Source organism: Cervus elaphus, chromosome 29 (assembly GCF_910594005.1).
Source record: "Cervus elaphus chromosome 29, mCerEla1.1, whole genome shotgun sequence".
NCBI classification, from domain to species: domain Eukaryota; kingdom Metazoa; phylum Chordata; class Mammalia; order Artiodactyla; family Cervidae; genus Cervus; species Cervus elaphus.
Window position 1 is genome coordinate 59,243,751 of NC_057843.1, and position 19,766 is coordinate 59,263,516.

The 19,766-nt window shown below is 51.1% G+C and overlaps 1 protein-coding gene across 1 annotated transcript in view; it reads right to left on the reverse strand.

Annotated features, from left to right (window-relative positions):
* The window catches only part of SHB (SH2 domain containing adaptor protein B), a 135,907-nt gene that overhangs the window by 47,598 nt on the left and 68,543 nt on the right, over positions 1-19,766 (reverse strand). The window contains exon 3 of the mRNA XM_043890832.1: positions 1,648-1,863. Coding sequence (XP_043746767.1) covers positions 1,648-1,863 — 216 coding nt within the window. The remainder of the gene's footprint in view (positions 1-1,647; positions 1,864-19,766) is intronic.

Genomic DNA, 19,766 nt, shown 5'->3' on the forward strand with positions numbered 1-19,766 from the left:
CCCAGGTGATGTGATGCTGCTGGTCCAGGGACCACATTCTGAGCAGTAAAGCACCAGACTAGACCAGAACATCAAAGGTAACGTGACCTGCAAGGTGGTCAGCCCAGGCGAGGGCGAGACGCCACAGGGGCCTGCAGCGTCATCTCTTGCCACGGCCTCTTGGTGTCTAGGACAGTTGTCACATGAAACGTTCGGCCCTTTAATCAAACTGGCGTTTGCAAAGAGCCACCTCTGGAACAGCGTCAGTCCCACACCCAGGATTAACCATGCCAGGGGACAGTCCTTGGCTTTCACTGTGCCGAGGGTGGAGCAGGCTGTGAAATGCGCTGGAGAGACCTGAGGTGACCAAGGACCTTTCCGTTACCCAATTACTCTTAGCCCCGGCTTTGGCCGGCACTCACCGCCTGCCAGACGCGCCCAGCACCTATAGCACTGACTCTATGTGGTGAAAGAACCGCCCCACCAGGGTCACGAGCAGGAAGCTCTGAGGCCTAGAGAGGCCACAGGGAAGCCCGCGGGACGTGTGGATGTGCCAGGAGGGCTCACAGTGATGGCAGCGGAAGCGCAGGACTTCTCCAGATAGGACACAGCTGGGAAGGGCACTGAGCAGAAGGCAGAGACCGCAGAGCGCGGCATCCAGGGAACTGAGCCACACATGCTAGAGTAGTCAGAACCTCAACTGAGGGAATCGAGACAAGCGGAGGGCACAGGCCTCACTTCTGAGCCCCAGAAAGGGAGGAAGGGTCTAGCTGTGCTTGAAAATGGGAGATTCTAAACAAAATCAATGTTAAAAATAAAAACTCTTCCTTTATGACCTTCATTGTGATAAGAGTCAGTCACTCCATGTTTCTCTGTTCATATGCCAAAACTCTTAGAAGCATAGACATTTTTTTGCATCTGACTTTCCCCGCTTAACATTAAACACAAGCATTTCCCGAGGCTGCTATAAACTCTTCATCAACGTCACTTTGTAGTGGCTGCTCAATATTCCATTTAATCAATACCCGATGCCGGATATCTAGATCGTTCCCCATCTCTCATGATCATCATGCCTTTTTCTGCGCTTTTGATCATAAGTTTGGATCCTAAGGACTGAGATTAGGATGAAAGGGTGTGAACACATCTTAAGACAGGAGACACATATGGCATAGTGCTTTTCAGAAGGCTGTGGGAGCAGAGAGGCACCTGAGTCGTTCAAGGGGCTCCGGGCCAGGGGCGAGGTCAGCCCCTGCCCACAGCCTGTGCTCTGTGAACGGGCTTGTGCTGAATGAAGCTGGGACAGGAAATGCAGTGGCCCTGGATGCAGGCAGGCCATTGTCGCTGAACGACAGGATGGAGTCAGTGGGATCCACGAGGCCCAGTAGGAGTCACTCTGCAGACTGGTTTTCTCCTAGTTTCTAAAATTTCCTTCCAAACTCTTGGCTTCAGTGAACTAGAGCATTACCAACAGGACCAAGACAGAGTCAGACAATGAGATCCCCTGGGCTGTCTAGGCCTGGCCTCCCTTCCCTCCAGGATCTTCTTCATCTGTGAAGGGCCCAGCCGCACTAGAAGCCCTGTGGCTTACCTGAGCAGACAGGGACCCTCTGCACAGGTGAGGGCCACGCAGTGAGCAGCCACCTCTGAGTGGGGCCGCTGGCGCCTTACCTGCCAGAGCTGGGATAGTGACCCGGTTCCACTCCCACGGCTGGTCGTACTCGTCGGCGGGCCTGTCGTCGTCCTGGGGCAGCTTGCTCTCCCGGAGCCGGGGGCTGACCGTGCTCTCCGGGTCCGAGTCCACGCTCTGGCCCTCCGGCTCATAAGGGGTGTCGTACAACTGGACGCCTTTGTGCTGCGACCGGACGCTTTCCTGCCTCTGGAACTCTGCAGTCGGAAAGGAAGGAAGCAGAGATGTAAAGCGTGCCCAGCACACGCCTCCTCACCTGGGACCTGCCGGGTGACACCCCAGCCAGGGAGACGCGGACTGCACAGAACAGACCCCTCGCTGCATTTAACTGCTGCCCTCCCCTCGAGGGCGGTGTTTCTGCTCTCATGGCTCAAGGCTTCCTCACAAAGATCTCAGGTTCTGGACCAAACAACAAAACCAGAACACTCCCTGTCACCATCCGCAGGGGCAGAGTCCAGACATGAGCGTGATGTCCTGGGTGTGTTCCAACACCAGCCCAGGACACGCAGAGCTCTCAGCAACCCCCAGCTTCCAGCTTCCAGATGCGGGGGAGGTGGTCTTCCCACTAGGGCAGCTCCCTGGTCTCTGGACTTGTCCGTCCCCATCTATAAGATGAGGAAAATGAAAGTGAAAGTCACTCTGTCACGTCTGACTCTTTGCAACACCATGGACTATACAGTCCCTGGGATTTTCCAGGCCAGAATCCTGGAGTGGGTAGCAGTTTCCTTCTCTAGGGGATCTTCCCAACCTAGGAATCGAACCAGGGTCTCCTACATTGCAGCCTGATTCTTTACCAGCTGAACTACCGGGGATAAGATGAGGCGACTGGGTCAAACACCCCTCAAGTTTCCACGCAGCTCACGTATTCATTTTACAGCCCGAAGAAGCCAGAACCACCTCCAGAGAACCCGGGCCATCGACTTCTCCCCTGTAAAGCCCCATGAATGACCCTTTCCCTGAATTTCTACCTCCCTCAGGGCCTGTCTCCTAACACGCTGAACACAGCCAAGCCACTGGACAGCAGAGGTCCAGTTTCACTTCTGAATAAGGAAGGAACACTTTTAATCTTCTGGAGAGGATGCCAGGGCCCGGCTCCAGAGTGGGCTGAGCAGCGGCCGCCCATCGAGACAAGGCCCCACACAGGGCATGATCCTTTCAGTGACTGCTCATTCCTGGGAGGACGGCGGTGGCTGAAGGACAGACACGAGGATGCTACAATCAGGCTCTTCCTCATCAAAAAAGGGGGCATTTTTCTGGCTTTGATCATAGACACCCCCTGTGTGCAGGGGGACAGGAGGGGTTGCCTCCAGAAGGGGGACAGTGGGCACCCTAATCAGCAGAATACTCTTTTCAGGAAGGGGGGCTCCTGCAGGGCCCGTGAGGGATGAGGCAGGAGGAGAGATGACATTTGAACTGTCAGCTGTGACAAGTGGAGGGACAGGACAAGGGACAGGATTCCCTGTGGTAGGACCAGGGTAAGCCAAGGCGGTCCAGCTGGAGAAAAGGTGCTCACTGCCTACTTTCTTGTTCTACTCGTAAGATATATGTATAGACAAATAAATAAAACACTTGCAATTTAACCATTCCTAAGCGTGCAAGTCAGTGACATGAAGTATGTTCACACAGGCATGCAGCTCTCACCACCATCCATCTCCAGAACCTTCTCATCATCCTAAACTGAAACTGTCCCCCACGACCCCCTCCATTTCCCCTCCTCCAGCCCTGGCAACCACCATTCCCCTTTCTGTCTCTGTGAATCTGATGATCTAGGTACCTCATCCAGTGGAGCCATATAAGGTACTTGGCTGGGGATACTGGCTGGGTCTTCTTTGCCAGTCTTATTTCACTTAGCACAATGACACATTGTAGCATGTGTCAGTAGTCCATTTCTTCTTAAGGCTGAATAATAGTCCATTATATGTCTGTCTGGGGCTTCCCAGGTGGCGCTAGTGGTAAAGAACCCGTCTGCCAATGCAGGAGACTATGAGAGATGGCGGTTCAATCCTTGGGTCAGGGAGATCCCCCGGAGCAGGGCATGGCAACTCACTCCAGTATTTCTGCCTGAAGAATCCCATGACAGAGGAGCCTGATGGGCTACAGTCTGTGGGGTCGCAGAGAGTCAGACATGACTAAAGTGACTTAGCAGGCATGCAAATGTCTATTTACTGCCTACTTCTGCTGGAGCACCAGGTCCAAGGGGGCGGGAAGAGGGGAGGTGGGGCTTGACCCAGAAGTGGTGAGGGTCTTGAGAGTGAGCTGTCCAAATGGAGTTACGAGGCATTCTCCAAATCAGAATTCCAGCACCACAGAGATACAATAGGAACCCATGGGAGTCACACGTCTTGAAGAGCAGTTGACAAAACACATAGATGATGTCAGCCCTTCCAAGGAAGACCATTCTTTAGACTAGGCTTCATGATCCAATACCAGCTCACAGGGCCAACAAAAACTCCACCCTATGCATAGCACCTGATACAACAGAAACTAACTGATGCTGGGCAGTGACCTTTAGCGTTTTAAATTAAACAGCACTATGGTGATATCTTTCAGTGACACATCCTTTGGCCTTTTCATACTCATAAAGAAAGCTGAGCACTGAAAAACTGATGCTCTTGAACTGCAGTGTTGGAGAAGACTCTTGAGAGTCCCTTGGAGAGCAAGGAGATCAAACCACTCAAGCCTAAAGGAAATCAATCCTGAATATCCACTGGAAGGACTGATTTGAGGCTGAAACTCCAATATTTTGGCCACCTGATGTGAAGAGCTGACTCATTGGAAAAGACGCTGATGATGGGAAAGATTGAAGGCAGGAGGAGAAGGGGGCGATAGAAGATGAGATGGTTGGATGGCATCACTGACTCAATGGACCTAAGTTTGAGCAGACTTTGGGAGATGGTGAAGGACAGAGAAGCCTGGTGTGCCGCAGTCCATGGGGTGGCAAAGAGTTGGACATGACTGAGCAACTGAACAATATCAATAATGGTGGTATCTCCCAAACTTCACTGAGTTGCATCCCAACTTCATGATTTTGCCATTTTCTAGTACCACCTGGGTTATTATTTACCATTTTTATTGATGTTGCCTCATTTTTTAGAGTAAATAAATCCACTTGAAAAGGAAACTTTTAATCACCACCCCATAAACCATTACCTTTTACCAAAAAACAGATGATAAACATAAAAAGAACGAACAAGAACAAAACCAGCTAGGTAGGTACTTCTCCCAAAGCCCCAGGCTTGCTTTCTCTCTGCTGAAAAGGTGGACAGCAAGCACTGGAGAGCTGATGGGGGGTGCAAGCAGCAAACCAGGATACCTTCTTTGGCAAATAAGAGTAACTTTCTCTGTTTAGAAAGAAAAAATTGAAAAGTGAAAACCTCACTATGTGGCCACCTAAAATCGTGTCTCCTCTGACATGTCCCATACTTTGGCAACATGTGGCTTTATTGGGTCCTCTGAGTAAAGTGGGATGATTTATTAGTTTTGAGGATGATGCTTTCATTTTTATGGGGGAGTAAGGGAGGAAGAGGTTTCCCAGGTGGCGCTAAAGGTAAAGAACTTGCCTGCCAATACTGGAAACATATGAGACCCGGGTTTGTCCCTGGGCCGGGAAGATGTCCTGGAGAAGGGAATGGCAACCTACTCCAGTACTCTTGCTGGGAGAATCCCATGGACAGAGGAGCCTGGAGGGCTACGGTCTATGGGGTCACAAAGAGTAGGACATGACTGAGTGACTTAGTACACAAGAGGAGAAGAGTTATAAGAGGCAGGACTTGGCCACTTTCAGACAAAAACCAACTGGAAAGTACTGGAGACAACTCTGTAAATTAGGAAATCTATCAAGCTATTTGAGCAGTGTTTTGTGGGGTTGTCATCATCCGCATCACTGCCATCCTGATTCTAAAGACTGAAGTTTCGCCTCCTGTCTTTGGAGAATTCCAAGGGCTTGGGACATTGGGAACGCAGCTGACAGGCACTGACCTAGGAAAAGCACCTTTCGCTTCATCCTCTTCCACAAGGAGGATCAACAACCAGGAATATGTGCTCTACAGTGTCCAAAGCACTTCGCATGAAAGTTCACCATTTAATCCTGGGCCCCAGAGCAACTCACGGATGCTCTGTGGGCCGCCAGTAACATGGATCATGAACATCCTTGCTCATTTTCTGTCTTAGAGTGCACCTGCAAACAGATACTCATGAACTTGAACATGGGTGGGATAAATGAACAACAACTGACAGGCAGAAACTCCTCTTTACCCCAAATTCCAATTAATTTATGAAAGTCTCTGGCCGCAGGGTTAAGGTACCTGGAACAACATGAAAAATGAATATAGTCTAGTGTTACACAATATTCAGAAGAGATGGATATTCTACATAAACTCCAGCCTAAAAGGAAAACATGTGCAGGGAACAGATTAGCTATTAAATCAGAGAGACTCATGCATACACCTCTCAGACAGGATTTATTGTTCTGAAAGCATCTGTGCCTTACCAAAGCTGGTTTAGTAATGGCATGCAGTCAGGGCAGAGGATGTTAGAACGGTAATCATTAAAACGAGCTTCCCCCAGTATTACATGGTGAATTCAAATTTTCATTAAGGCTCCAACAATAGGGAGCAGTTAAGTAAATTATGGCACGCTAACTGGATGGAATATTAAGCAGCCATTAAAATGATAAATCTGAAGATTATGTAGCTACATGGAAAAGCGTGCATGAAATTATGCTAAGTTAAAAAGTGAAATACAAGACTGTTTATGTGTTGAGCAGACCCAATCTCATGGGCTTTCTAAACAAGTCCTGGGCAATGTGAACAAAGCCCCAAATGAATTCGACTCCTTGTTTAGGAATTGCTGGATGCTGTCATCACACATTTTGCCCATAATATCTAAACTCTGATGACAGCTATGTTGTAAGAACCGATACACATGAATAAAGGGTGGAAAATCTGATACGGGAAGGTAAACAGTTACTGTGTATAGAGGGAGGAATTATTGCATAATAATTTTTGAAAGTTTTAAATAATGAATAAGGATGCTGGTAAAGAAAAAATGTAATTAAGAGAATCTCACATGAAAGTAAATGTGACTTTAATCAGGTTGGGTTTATAGGAGCTGTGTGTTTCGGAAGCAGCTGCTTTTGCCTAAGAAAACACCCATTTAGGGAGCATCTCTGCTCCTATTTAGGAAACATCTCCTCTCCTCTTTCCAAGAGTCCCAGGAAGTCAAGTGCTGTTGCACCATGCCAGCCCATCACTGTCCCCTGCCTAATGACCAGGTCCATCCTCCTTATTACTCTGACTGATCTGTGACGATCCAGAGACTGATCTAATAGGGAGCTGTAACCATGTTTTAAGTCACGAGTTATCTGGACATCACCATCTATAAACTCATGAAAAATGACCTTTAATATTGGGTGGCAGGCTGTGATTTTATGCCTCTTAGGCAGGGAGCAGAAACATTAAATTGACAGGGCAGGGATTTCTGTTGACCTCTGGAGTAGAAAGGTTTTCAAGTGGCGCTACATAAGGAGGAAGTGCAAAAAAAAAGCACTTTCTTTTAGAATCAGAGACTGTTGAGGAAGGCACTCTGAGCACACTCACCAAGGGCATAGAGTCCAGAGGGTGAGGCTGGTGTGCCTCTCAGGACTGTAGCCCTGAGAGGGAAGGAGGGCCGGGGGTTCATCTGAGTGAGGAGCCCAGGACAGAGATCGGTGCAAACCAGGGGCCTCCTAACTGGCTCTGAGAGCTTTGAGTTCCCCAAGTCCACAGGCAACAAGTTACACTTAGCTCCGGTGCTCACCAATTCCGGGCCTTCCCCCCCACGGCTTTTTGTTTGTGTGTTTTTATTTTATTTCCTTTGTCTGTTGGGAAGCTCAGAGTTAATTCTGATGCTTAACCGCAATGGCTCGATTAGCTTAGATATGGGGTAGATAGATTCGGGTTCACCTGCCCTTCCTTCTAGTATGTGTATCTTGATATCTACTATAGCAGCCTCATTATATGCATTTCTTTGTATTACGCACAGCCTCAAATCTGTATTTTGAAAGCAGGCAGACACACATCTAATGAAAAAGACTAGAAGGAAAAAAAAATTCACCTCTTGACCTTCCTTTCGGGAATAGAAACAAAAGGGCAGGACTTGACTTCACCTTTCGGAAACAGTCTAAAAAAATCAGCGCACATCGCTGGTGTACCCAGCCTTCTCCAGGAGCACAGGTATCCTTCTATCCTCACATCCAGGCAGGCACCTACTGAATGCCCAGCTCGTGAGCAGATCGAGATGAAGCAGACACAGTCCTGGTCTTCAGGGACAGAGGGTCACAGCCCCCAGCACAGACAGAGGCGGCTTAGGGTGCTCAACAGGGGGCAGATGTGATCCTACAACTTAGTTGGGGGAAATCTGGGACGGCCTTAACGAATTCAGACACGAGGGCATGCATCGTGGTGTGGCAGGGAAAATGGGCGTTTGATGAACGAAGGACAGAAGCAGGGGCACAGCGGCTGGAACCACGAGATGAGCGTGGGGAAGGCGGGCCGTCCGGGGGCTCAGGCGGAGGGGAAGCTGAGGCAGGTGGAGGTGGTTCTGGGTGGCCTTGAATGCTGCAGGATGGCACCCCCAGGACTGTCTGAGGACAGGTGCCCTAGAACCTCTGGGCAGGGTGGAGATGGGCGGGGAGAGGCCAGCACAGACGTGCAGAAGCTGAGCTGGAAATGACAGATGCTGGCCTGCAGGCCCCTCACCTCTAATTTTGCCAGCTGGTTTGTCTGAGAATTCACACCAGATCCCAAATCATAGGGTAGCAGAGCTCAACAGAAATATGTGGCCAAGGAGGCCTCCATTCCCAGGCCCCACCATCATGTCTCAGCCCAAGAAACCTCTACTCAGCCAGTGGCGGGCATGCCGGCGCTCAGGCCCCCACGGCCTGGGGCTGTGTAATTAGGCCTGCGGCTGCCACTGCCCGGGGCTGCCCCACGCCAGCCAGCAGGGAGACAAGTCCAGGCTCCAGGTAACGGACAGCACCGTGTGCTGGCTGAAACCACGACCCCCCCAGACTGCCGGGGCTCAAGGTCTGACCCCAGTGGGGGACCCAGAGCAAGCTGCCCAGTTTCCTCATCTCTGAGGGGGCAATGGTATCCAGGATGTTATAAGGATTAAACGAATCCATGCACCATCAGTGTCTAGGACAGTGCCTGGCCCACAGAAGGCACTCTGGGAATGTGGGTTTCACTTCAGTTACCCCTACCGGGGCATCTCTGGAATACCATGCCAAGGGCTCTCCTTCTCTGAGATCACCCTTCATCCCCCAGAGCCACAGAAGTCCTGCATACAAACCCTAACAGGCAACCCTGCGTTGGAAGTGGAAGGGTTTCATCGCCCATCTATGAACCTGCCCTTTCTGGATCCACAGCTTCTGATTTCAGCTGCTGCTCTGGCAACCTCCTGTTTCCACGTGGGAGCTTTGCTCTCAGATCCACTCTTGCACAGAAGACAAAACACACAGCCCAGAAGTCTAGTGACTACATTTAAAATCTTTTTATTTTACATTGGAGGACAGCCAACTGACAATGCTCTGACAGTTTCAGGTGGCCAGCTAAGGGACCTGGCCATACACATGCATGTATTCTTTCACACCCAAACTCCTCACCGACTCAGGCTGCCACCTGACATTGGGCAGAGTTCCCTGCGCTGCACAGGAGGTCCTTGTTGGTTATCCATTTTAAATATAGCAGTGTGCAAACGTCCATTCCACACTCCCTAACTATCCCTTCCTCCCATCCTTCCCTTACCAGCAACACAAGTTCATTCGCCAAGCCTGTGAGTCTGTTTCTGTTTCGTAAATAAGCTTTTTTTGTATCATTTCTTTTTAGATTCCCCATAGAAGGGATGTCATACGCTATTTCTCCTTCTCCGATGACAACCGTTCATAGATGGGGAACCTGAGGCCTGGGGAAGGCATGAAGCTCCAGGTCCTCTAATTCCTAGACCAGGCTCTGCTTCCCGGCTTTCCCAGATGCTTCCTCACACCTCCTTTATCAGACTGTCTTGGTTGTAATCTTCTGGAGGAAGGGGCAGCTACTTCGGTCAGGTCTGAGGTGTTAAAAGTCACACCCAGCACCACAGCCTGAGTGAGGCGTTCCTCAGGAGGGGCGGGCGGCTGTTCCCAATTAGACACACAGCCCAAACCCAGCCAAGACCCGGGCACCACATCAAAGGGAAGGCAGAGGATGCTCTCCTCATCGAAACTGTTAAAACATCTGCTAGACAAAGACCCTCCTCCTAACTGGGGGGCTTCAGGGCTGGGCCTGAGTTCAGGGGTCCCCTGGCGGCTGAAGTGACAGTATGGGGCAGCAGGGGTCCTCGGGGTGGACGCCCCCCGGCAGCAAGGGCTGGGCAGCTGGGAGCCGGGTCCCGGACGCAAACCCAGCTCAGCCCAGGCAGAGGCCCGCCCCCTCCCCACCGGTCTGGTTTCCGGAGCTGTCGAAAAGCCAGGCGACTGACTGATCGGTGTTCCCTGACCACCTCCTTTGCAGGCATGCACAGAAAACCCCAGAACAAGGGCGAGCTCTGTGGGGCAGAGGTGTGGGAAAAGGACAGTGGTCACGGCGGCGGGAGCAGGTGGGCCTGTCACTGCTGGGTGGGACCAGCGCCGCCCGCTCCTAGACGCTCAGCCCAGGCTCGAGGGGCAAGCCCTGGTCTGAGTCGGGAGCGGGGTCTGCTCCCTTCCCCTGTCCTCTGTGCAAGGATAGGGTCTCCCCCGAAGGGCCCCGTTCTGGGGTCCCCGCAGGGAGACAGGCTCGCACACCTGCTGACACCGACTGCACTTTGCTCACAATTTAAAAGGCCACGCGGGCCTCTCTGCAGGGCTCTCGGGAGCTGCCCGCAATTACGGCAGGCCCCTCAGCCCTGCCCGTCACTCTGCGCTCTTCCGGTGACTGCCTTCGCGTGCAGAGACCTCTTTGAGCTGTATCGCCATCCCCTGTGGAGACTCACTGAGGTGAACTGGCCACTCCGGGGTCCGGCTGCTCCGGGCTCAATGCAGTACATGAAGGAGGGCCCATATGGAGCAGCAGCCTCCTCCGGAGACAGCTCTCTTGCCTCCATGTTGGCGGAAGATCCACATTCATAGGCAAGCAGGGGGCCTGTCTGCTTTTCCTCCTCAGACCCATCACCGAGTCCTCACTGGGTGCCAAGGTGGACCCCAGGCCAATGCTGAGCACTCACGTGGCATGAGACAAGGCCCCTCGGCCCCGAAGAACCCGAGGTTCAGCAGGAGAAGCGGGACGCCAGCACCCATAAGCACTGGGTGAAAAACCATGAGAAGTTACAGAAGGCCCGCTCGTGCCAGACTCAGTCCTGGGTGCTGGCTGCGTGTCCTCCCTCATCGCCATGAGACAAGAGACATGGGCGGCTGGCAGCCTCGGAGCCTCCACAGGGGCCAGCCCAGTTCCAAAGCGGTGCAGACGCTGGCAGTCCACGGAGGCAGAAAGCAAAGGCGGTCCCAGGGATTTCAAGAATCCTTAGGGACGAGGTGGCACTTAGGAGGAGCTCAAGTCCTAGTGCAAAGAGGCCCCTCAAGGGCCACAGAAGCCAAGAGACCTCCCTGGCATCACAGACAGAGAATGGGGAACCCAGGTAGAATGCGTGCCTGAGCCCTCAGTCTGACTCTTTGTGACCCCATGGACTACAGTCCACCAGGCTCCTCTGTCCACAGGATTCCCTAGGCAAGAATACTGGAGTGAGTTGCCATGCCCTCCTCCTCGGGGATCTTCCCAGCCCAGGGATCGAACTGCATCTCCTATGGCTCCTGCGTTGCCGGTGGATTCTTTACCGCTGAACCACTGGGGAAGCCCCTCAGGGAAGAATGTGCTCAAGGAAAGGAGGAAGAATCGGACGGGCGAAGACAGGGCCTCAGGATAAAGGGCAAGGGGTGCAGGTTGAACACAGGCCAAGTCATGGATGGAGCAGAGATGGAGAGATTGTGAGGCAGAATCAGAGACTGTGAACTGTCTGAGCCCAGGGCTCCGAGGAAAGGATGTGGGGCGTGGCTAGAAAAGGAAACTGGGGCTGGGCTATGGAGGGCCCCGAATGCCAGGAGGAGGGGTAGGAAACTGGAAAATGTGGCCAGCAGTCTTCATCAGGTTTGCACTTTCAGGGGGAAAAAAAAAGCCTTTATAGAAGCTGGCAGGAAACACCAGGGCGTGGTGATCAGCTGCTGATGACCTGAAGGTCTGACCCTCCGAACAATTAGGGCTCTACCCGTTCAAAAAGTGGAGGATGCCCAGGGCTCCAGAAGGAAAAACACACTCCAGTGAACAGTTCCCAAAAGGGGAAAAGGCAGCATTTCCACTGGGCTAACAGGCAGAGGTCGGCGTGGCACAAGCCCCTTCAGGCCAACCTTGAGGGGGCGGGCGTCCGCTGACCCCTGTGCTGTGGACAGAGGCTGGGCCCCCCGGGGACTGCCAGGGGCCTCGGACGTTTGCCAGACGTGATCCAGCCGCGTGTCTTCTGAGTACTGATGGACTGTACTTACAGAGAGGGCTTGCCAGCCCCTCTGGTGTGATCTTCCAGTCTGCTGGGCATGGAGTGGTCTCAGCTTCCAGAGAGGCCTCGGGCCACACTCTAATGAGATAAAGCCACGGGGGACAGGCTTTCATGCCAGACCAGCTGGGCTACACCCCTCACCGAGCACCATCATTTACCCTTTCTCAGGGAGCCTCCCAGAGTGAGTCTTGGAGGAGCCATGACCACACCCAAGCCCCTCCCCTACCTCACTGATGTGAAATCTGCAACTCAGATAGGCTGTGTGGTTCAGCCAAGGTCTGGGAGACTCAACTCTCGGTAATATACTTTAACAGCACTGAGTATGTGTGATGTACCAGGGTCTGTGCTAAGGGCAGTGCCTCCAGGTTCTCATTTAATTCTCACACCAATTCTGTCCAGGGGTGATGTTGGTATTACCGCTTTAAACTCGGTCACACAGCAAGCCAGTGATGGAGGCAGCCTGGCTCCAAAGCTTTTCACTATGCAGCTGTCTATGCCACCTTTCCAACACTAGTTGGTACTCCCTCCCCTCCACCAGATACAAAATAACACAAACATGTTTGGGTCTGCAGGGGAAGAAAGAAAGCGCTGGAAGAAGCGAGTCCTAGCTCCAGCTAACTTGCTCCTGGCTTCACCATGCTAAGTGATGCCAGGCAAGTTACTTCCTCCCTCTGGTTACCAGTTTGCTCTTTAGTCAGAGTAACTCAAGTCATCCTGGATTTTATCTGACTGGTCAACGTACAGGTCCCTATAGGAATTGTTAGGAAAGCAAAGGGTGATATCAGGAGGAAGAGAGCTGGTCATTGAGGAGGTATTTAAGCACATTCTAGATCTTTAGAGGGTTGGCCAATGCATGCGACTGGTCCCAGGCTGGCTGGATCTAAGCAAGCGGTTACAAACTGGATGCAGGGTGCCAGCCTCCCAGGGCAGAGCCAGAGCCCCCTACCAGGCATGACCCTTCACTCCATCTGTATCTAACAGCCCCCCTTGCCACATGTCAGGTTTGCAGCCAAATTGGTCAAACCCCACCCGTACCCATCTGGTGGAGGCGGCAGTCCTGGGGCTGGTCATGGCTCATGCTACGGGGTGTTGCTGGCGTTGTGCCCCATGCCCAGCACAGCTGTCTGGCCGGAAGCAACTTGCTGAGATCTGGCATGCTCTCTGCTCCAGCCTTCCTTGCTTTTGGAACTGCTTCAAGAGAGGAACTAATGTCCCTGGGGACTTGTAGACAACCTCAGCCTTCTGGATGGTGATGATGAGGCTGCCGGCCTGGGACCAGCCCGGCCCTCCGCTCACTGGCTGTGTGACCCTGGCGTGCTGCCTCATCCTCTGGGGTCTAAGATTTCTTGCAGGCGAGGCAGAAGCCAGTAAAGGAGATGCTCTCGGAGACCTTTTTGGCTCCAGGGTCCTCAGTCTGATTCTATGAAGACTGCATGTTCACACAGGCTTCTTGCTACACTGCTGTGGGCTCCAGCACGTGAAGGAGGAGGGGACATACACAAGAGCACCCATTCTACTGTGGGCAGGTTCCCTGGCCTCGGCATCCTGACCACCTTCCAGCAAGCCCCTCCCAAATTCAAGCCCAATATGCAGTTAGCATCCTCTGCAGTGAGAAGCTCTACTCCAACACAGAGCTGTGTTTTCCTGCCTGTGATTAATTTTATGTGTCACCTTGAGTGGGCCACAGGGTACCCAGATACCTGGTCAAACACTATTCTGGGTATTTCGGGGAAGGTCTTTTTGAATGAGATTAGCATTTAAATCTCTAAGTAAACCAGATTGCTCTCCCTAACATGGTGGGCCTTGTCCAATCAGTTAATGATCCAAACAGGGGAAAAAACAAAAAAACAAAAACCCTCCAATGATAAAGAGAATTCTTACTGCCTGACAGCATTTGTACTGAGACATCAACTTTTTTCCTGCATTCAGACTCATACTGAAATACTGGTTCTGCTTGGGTCTCGAGCCTGTTGGCTTTTGAGACCCAGGAACTATACCATCAGCTCTCCTGCTTCTCAGGCCTTCCAACTTGGACTGGAACTAAACCATTGGTGCTATGGGGTCTTCAGCTTGCTCACTCACTTTGGGACTTGCCAGCCTCGATAATCACATGAACCAGTTCCTTGTAATAAATCTCTTTTGCTGGTCTGCTTCTCTGGAGAACCCTAACTTACACCTCTATGAAGAGTCCTTCCTCAAATGTCTATTTGTGGTCCTAGCACGGGCTTCTTGTCTGCTCCTTTTCTCAAACAGATCCTGCAAAGACTGTGTGTCAAAACAGAGAGCCAGGTCCTCATCACAATGCAGAGGGACCTGCACTTTTCCTGACCCTGAAGAACGAGGGCTGCAGCCAAGCAGCAGCTTCCTAGAAGGAACATGAAGTGCCACGAGATTCCACCCTCAGGGGACCTCACAGCAGCAAAGCCATCACGAGACTGGGGATCTCAGCAGAGATCCCCACTTGGCCCAGGAGTGACCCGAACTTAACAAAAAAGACCAACAGCAAGATTCCCTCATTCCATATAGAACTTTCTGATTCACAAAGCCCTTTGTGCGATTTGGCTCTTATGACTTTCTGACTATAGACAGATTCTAATGCTCAGAGCCAGCACCCGCATTTAACAGGGCAAACAGGAAACCCAGAATCAAAGTGATTTGCCAAAGTCAGAGTGAGAAATCTACATGATTCCTACTCTACTCGTCTTTCCGACTTTACAATTTCATCTTGTACTTCATGGCACAAAAAACGCCCCGATGAAGTGTTTTTGTTTTGTATGAAAGGGGGGTGGGGAAGGGGAAGGTGTGTGTGAGGTGCTACACACCAGAATTAGGAACCCGAAAGCTACCACTGTTGAGAACTGCCTTCAAGCGGCTCTTTCCTGTCGAGAGCTATCACAGATGACGCCATCCATACGACCATCTCAAGAATTTTTGGAAGGAAACATCTGGATAATGAATGCTTTCATACCGGGAAACGCAAGAATAGCCCCTCTTGGGGCCCTAAAAGGGTGTCCTGGAGAGACACCATACTGTGTGAAAGTTGCCACCAGCACCTGGAATGCAAGAACAGAGGCCGCGTGATGCGGAGCTGGATAGCCTTCTCACTGCTGGCGGCCTTTCCCAACCAGCTGCCCTCTGGGAGTCCCCAAGCCCCAAGTCCTACCTTCTGTTTGCGTTGGGACCCCACCTATCGAACCCTCACTGCGTGTCAGAGACCCCTTACTGTCACTAGCTCTTCCCTTCAAGGAGCTAGGAGGGTGCTCATCACTCCCACACGCCCGCAATGTTAGTGGGGAGGCTCCGTCAGCCCAGGGATCCTGAGACCCTACCACACTTCTAGTCATCTGCACACTCGGCCCTCACTCCCGTTCCAGCTTCTGAGGGCCGAGTTCAAGTCCAACCCATCCTGACACATCCTCCGCGGGTCCTAACACAGAACGAGGTTCTACAGACCCTCTGTAAATACTGGTGGAAAGAACAACGTGCAGTCTTTTGCAAATTCAGAATTTAGCACAGTGAAAAACATTTTTAAAACATCTGTTTACCTGAGGAAGAGAACTAGACTCATAGACTGTTGGAGGGAGTATAAACTGGAGATGACCTTTCCAGAGGTAAAATTAGTGAATCTAACAAAAGTTAAATACCCTTAGGCCTCAAGTTCCACTTCTGAAAATCAATTCTACAGAAATACCCAAACCCACAAGCAGAAATAAATGCACATGGCTGTATGCTGCAGAATGTAAGAACAAAAAGCTTGACAGGAGTTAAAAGGGTATAAACAGGGGAACAACTGAATACGCCGTGTTACAGTCACACTATAGAACCAGTCAAAAGGTTCTAACCAGCCTGAAAGGTTCAGACTAACGACCTTGGACAAGATCTGTGATGCAAAACGATGTCTAGTAGGATAGCATTTGTGTAGGAAAAGAATTGCTGGTGCTATATAGAGATGTGCATTTTTGGAAGCTAGTGGGAAAAGGGCTAAAGGAATACGAAACAAATTATTAATGACAATTCTTGTCTCTGAAGAGATAGTTCATTTTTTATTTTCTATATGTCTATATGTTTTTCCTACCAGAGCACATGGTTTTTTAATGGAATAGTTAAAAAAATCCTTTTAAAGGAAATTTCACGTTTTGCAAACCTGGCACTTTATTATTATTGTTCATGACCACACTTGCTGTGGGTCTACTTTAAACCAGGCCTGGTGCCAGCAGCTTTACATTAACTGCAGGACGGATGGGGAAACTGAGACTGCAGCAGGAAGAACAGGTAAGTGAGGTCGGGGCGGGACTGGGACTTGCCACCTGTGCCTTCATCAGAGTCCATGCACGCTGTCCTCCTCGCTCCCTGCTGTTTCTGGGAAGCACCACGTCTGTAGAATTCCTTCATCTCCTACTTAACATTCCTGTGGAACAGGCTTCCAATCAACAGCTTCTGCTTCTGTAACTGTTTTTAAACAATTACCATTTCGTGTCATGTTTACACATTTGAAGTTTAGGAAATAAGAGTGTGGAGGAGATCATGTTTTGGTTTCTAACATGAAGATGTACATTTTAATTATAACACGGCTCCCAGCTATGCCCCGGTCATCTGGGGAGGCACTCCATGTTTAAAGACACATTAAAGGACTGTAGTTACAGTCTCGGCAACCACAAACAATGACAGCTTTCCTAAAACACAGCTACAGGGGCAGGCCTGATCACTATTTGGGTCACGTGGTTTCACTGCAAAGGGCCTCCACCCTCTTAGGTGCTTGTTATCCTTTCCTCCAAGTGATGAGTCAAGGTGATAATTCCCTTCAACCAACACTGCTCGGCAAGCAGTGGACCAAAATCAACTTGGGATGTGTGATAGCAAGCAGGCTGCCCTTTTTTGGGGAACAGATACGCAGGAAAGCAGGTCTAGACCTTGACGCCCAGCTGCAAAAAGAGGGTGCCTTCTGAAAGATGGCTCCTTGCCAAAGGCATCAGAAGAGATTAAAAGCAGCCTGACAAGTCCTTACCCAGAGAAGTGACACAGGATTCCGGCTCCTCCAAAACAGGAAAGATGCTTCGGGAAGTGGAGTGAGATCCTGACACCAGAAACCCACATGGCAAGTGGGTGAGGGTGAAGGTCTGGACACAATAACCTGTTTCACTGGTTCATTCTTTCCCTTGCTCGCTCTCCCTTACAGAGCCCCTGTGTCACTGATTTCTGGAGAAATGCTGATCAGTCAAGCCTGGTCCTTGTCCAAAAGAAGCTCACAACCTAAAATACAGTCTTCTCTGGGTAGTTATATGTCGCCTGCTTAGGTAGCACCAGGCTAAGAGGACCACACTTCAGTGGAGAGGCAATGGGGTGCCATCGAAGCCTTCTGAGGAGGCTGAGAGGTGAGCCGAGCCTCAGGTCTGCCCCGCCTCACCTAATCCTGTGCCAGGAGGCTGGGCTAGTCAGCCCAGGGGGGCTGTCTCCTCAAGCGTGAGATGCATTCTCACTGCTGCCTTGCCACTGCACGCAGGGGCGCATGAACTAATGACGACAGCCTATCATATCAACCATGGGTCCTACTCCAGGTGTTATCTGCGGGGTGCCCGTGGGCCAGAACCAAATGCTACAGGTGCCAGAGATGGAAACAGGGTCTGGGAGCACCGTGTGTGTGTACTTACATGTACAAACACCCATGCGCACGCATACATGTGCACACACACGCACAGTCGCGTGCTCACATGCCAGGCCCTCTAGCAGTCTGCCAGGCCCCCAGGCCACTCTGGTCAGGACCTCTTCCCTGCAGGGGTGGGGTGGGGGTGGAGTGCAGAGGTCAAAAGTATTTCCTATCAAGGGCACACGGGGTGAGTGATCGGTGAAGAGACTCTCAATAAAATGACAAGCAGCAGCCCATGTGACAAGAGATATTCTAGGCTTGCTGAAGACTCTTCTTCCTTTTTCCTGGAACAAAATAAGGCTTATCACTTGCCTTTGGATTAAGTCTTAGGACCCAGTGAATGAGAACTGGAGTTGGGGGGTGGAGCCAGAAAGAAAGCCTATTTGAGTGTGTAATAAATTCGAAGAAAAAAGAAATTACAGGAAGAAAAATGAACCGAGCTAAAAATAAGGTAGCTCCAACGTTATTGCTAGACAGAAAATATAACTCCTGTTAGGCAGGGAAGCCAAAGTGGTATGAAAGAGAAAATATAAAGTTCCCACCTAAAAATAACTGGTGGACTAACAGACTCACCGTTGAGAAATACGGAATTTCTGAAATGAGCCCGAGATTGCAGTCTCACTTGGTAGGGAGGGGTTGCCACAGTCTGGAATTTAAAGTTCTCTTCCAACTATGAAGCTGGCAATAGAGGACGGAGATCAGCTCAAGAGCATTCCTGTCTGTTGGCTCAAAGACTTGCAGAAAACTCAGATAAGCTGGTGGGCAAGAGGCGAACTTGGGCTGAAGGTCAAAAGCCTGGCAGGGCGCACGGCCAGCTGGACCCTGGGCTCCCTGCAGCTTCCACATCCGTAAAGTGACTCAGCGCTGGGTGCTGGTTGACCTCGCTGGTTCATTTATTTACTAAAGCACCACTTTCCGTGCTGTTCCTTCCTTTTCACATTTTATATTTACATGTGGTTGTGTGACAGCAACCCCGTAGCACAGAGAGGAGAAAGCGTCTATGGGATCTGGATTGGACTCTCACATTCAGGCCACTTTCAGGCTGTGTGCCCTGGTGAGCCTTCCAACCTCTCTGGGCCTCCAGCTCCTCAAAAGCCAGATGACGTCACTCAACCCAATGAGTCACGAGGGAGCAGTGCTGGGCATGGAAACAGAACTGTCTTCTGCCTTCCCTGGCTTCTAGGGCGCTTCAAACCTTACACTCCTGGGGTAAACGCACATGACCAGCCTCCCACTCCCCCAGTAACGCAGGTGCCTGGCGCATGCATGCTGTCGTGGCTGACTCTTTCTGATCCCACACACTGGAGCTCGCCAGCCTCCTCTGTCCATGGGATTTTCCCAGAAAAAATACTGCAGTGGGTTGTCATTCTCTTCTCCAGGGGATCTTCCTGACCCAGGGATCGAACCTTCATCTCCTACATTTCAGGCAGATTCTTCACTGCCTGAGCCACCGAGGAAGCCCAATAATGCAGGTACTAAACTCTAGGAGACCGACCTGTGTATCCATTTTGGAACCAGACTCAGCAGTCTTAGGTTCAAGACCTGGTTCTGCCATTTATCAGCTCACAGCCTTTGGGGCTCGACTTGCCCCAGTAGAGCCTCGGCCTCCTCTGTTGTGGAGCAGGGAAAATATTAATATCAACTCCACAGGGCTGTTACAAAATAAAACCAGACAAAGGCTATAAAGACAGCCTTATAAACCATAAAACTGTACGCAGACGTTCCAGACGAGAGCGGCACATACAGAAGTGCGCACACACACACAGCCTTGTTTCTGGCTGACATCTGGCACAAATGACTCGTCATTCCATCAGCTTACATCCCCAAGAAGACGTCCCATTTCATTTTTCTTTTGTCATTTCAGTCATGTGCCAGGCCTCTCACTGGTGCTGAGCAAACAGAATCAACTTCTACCTC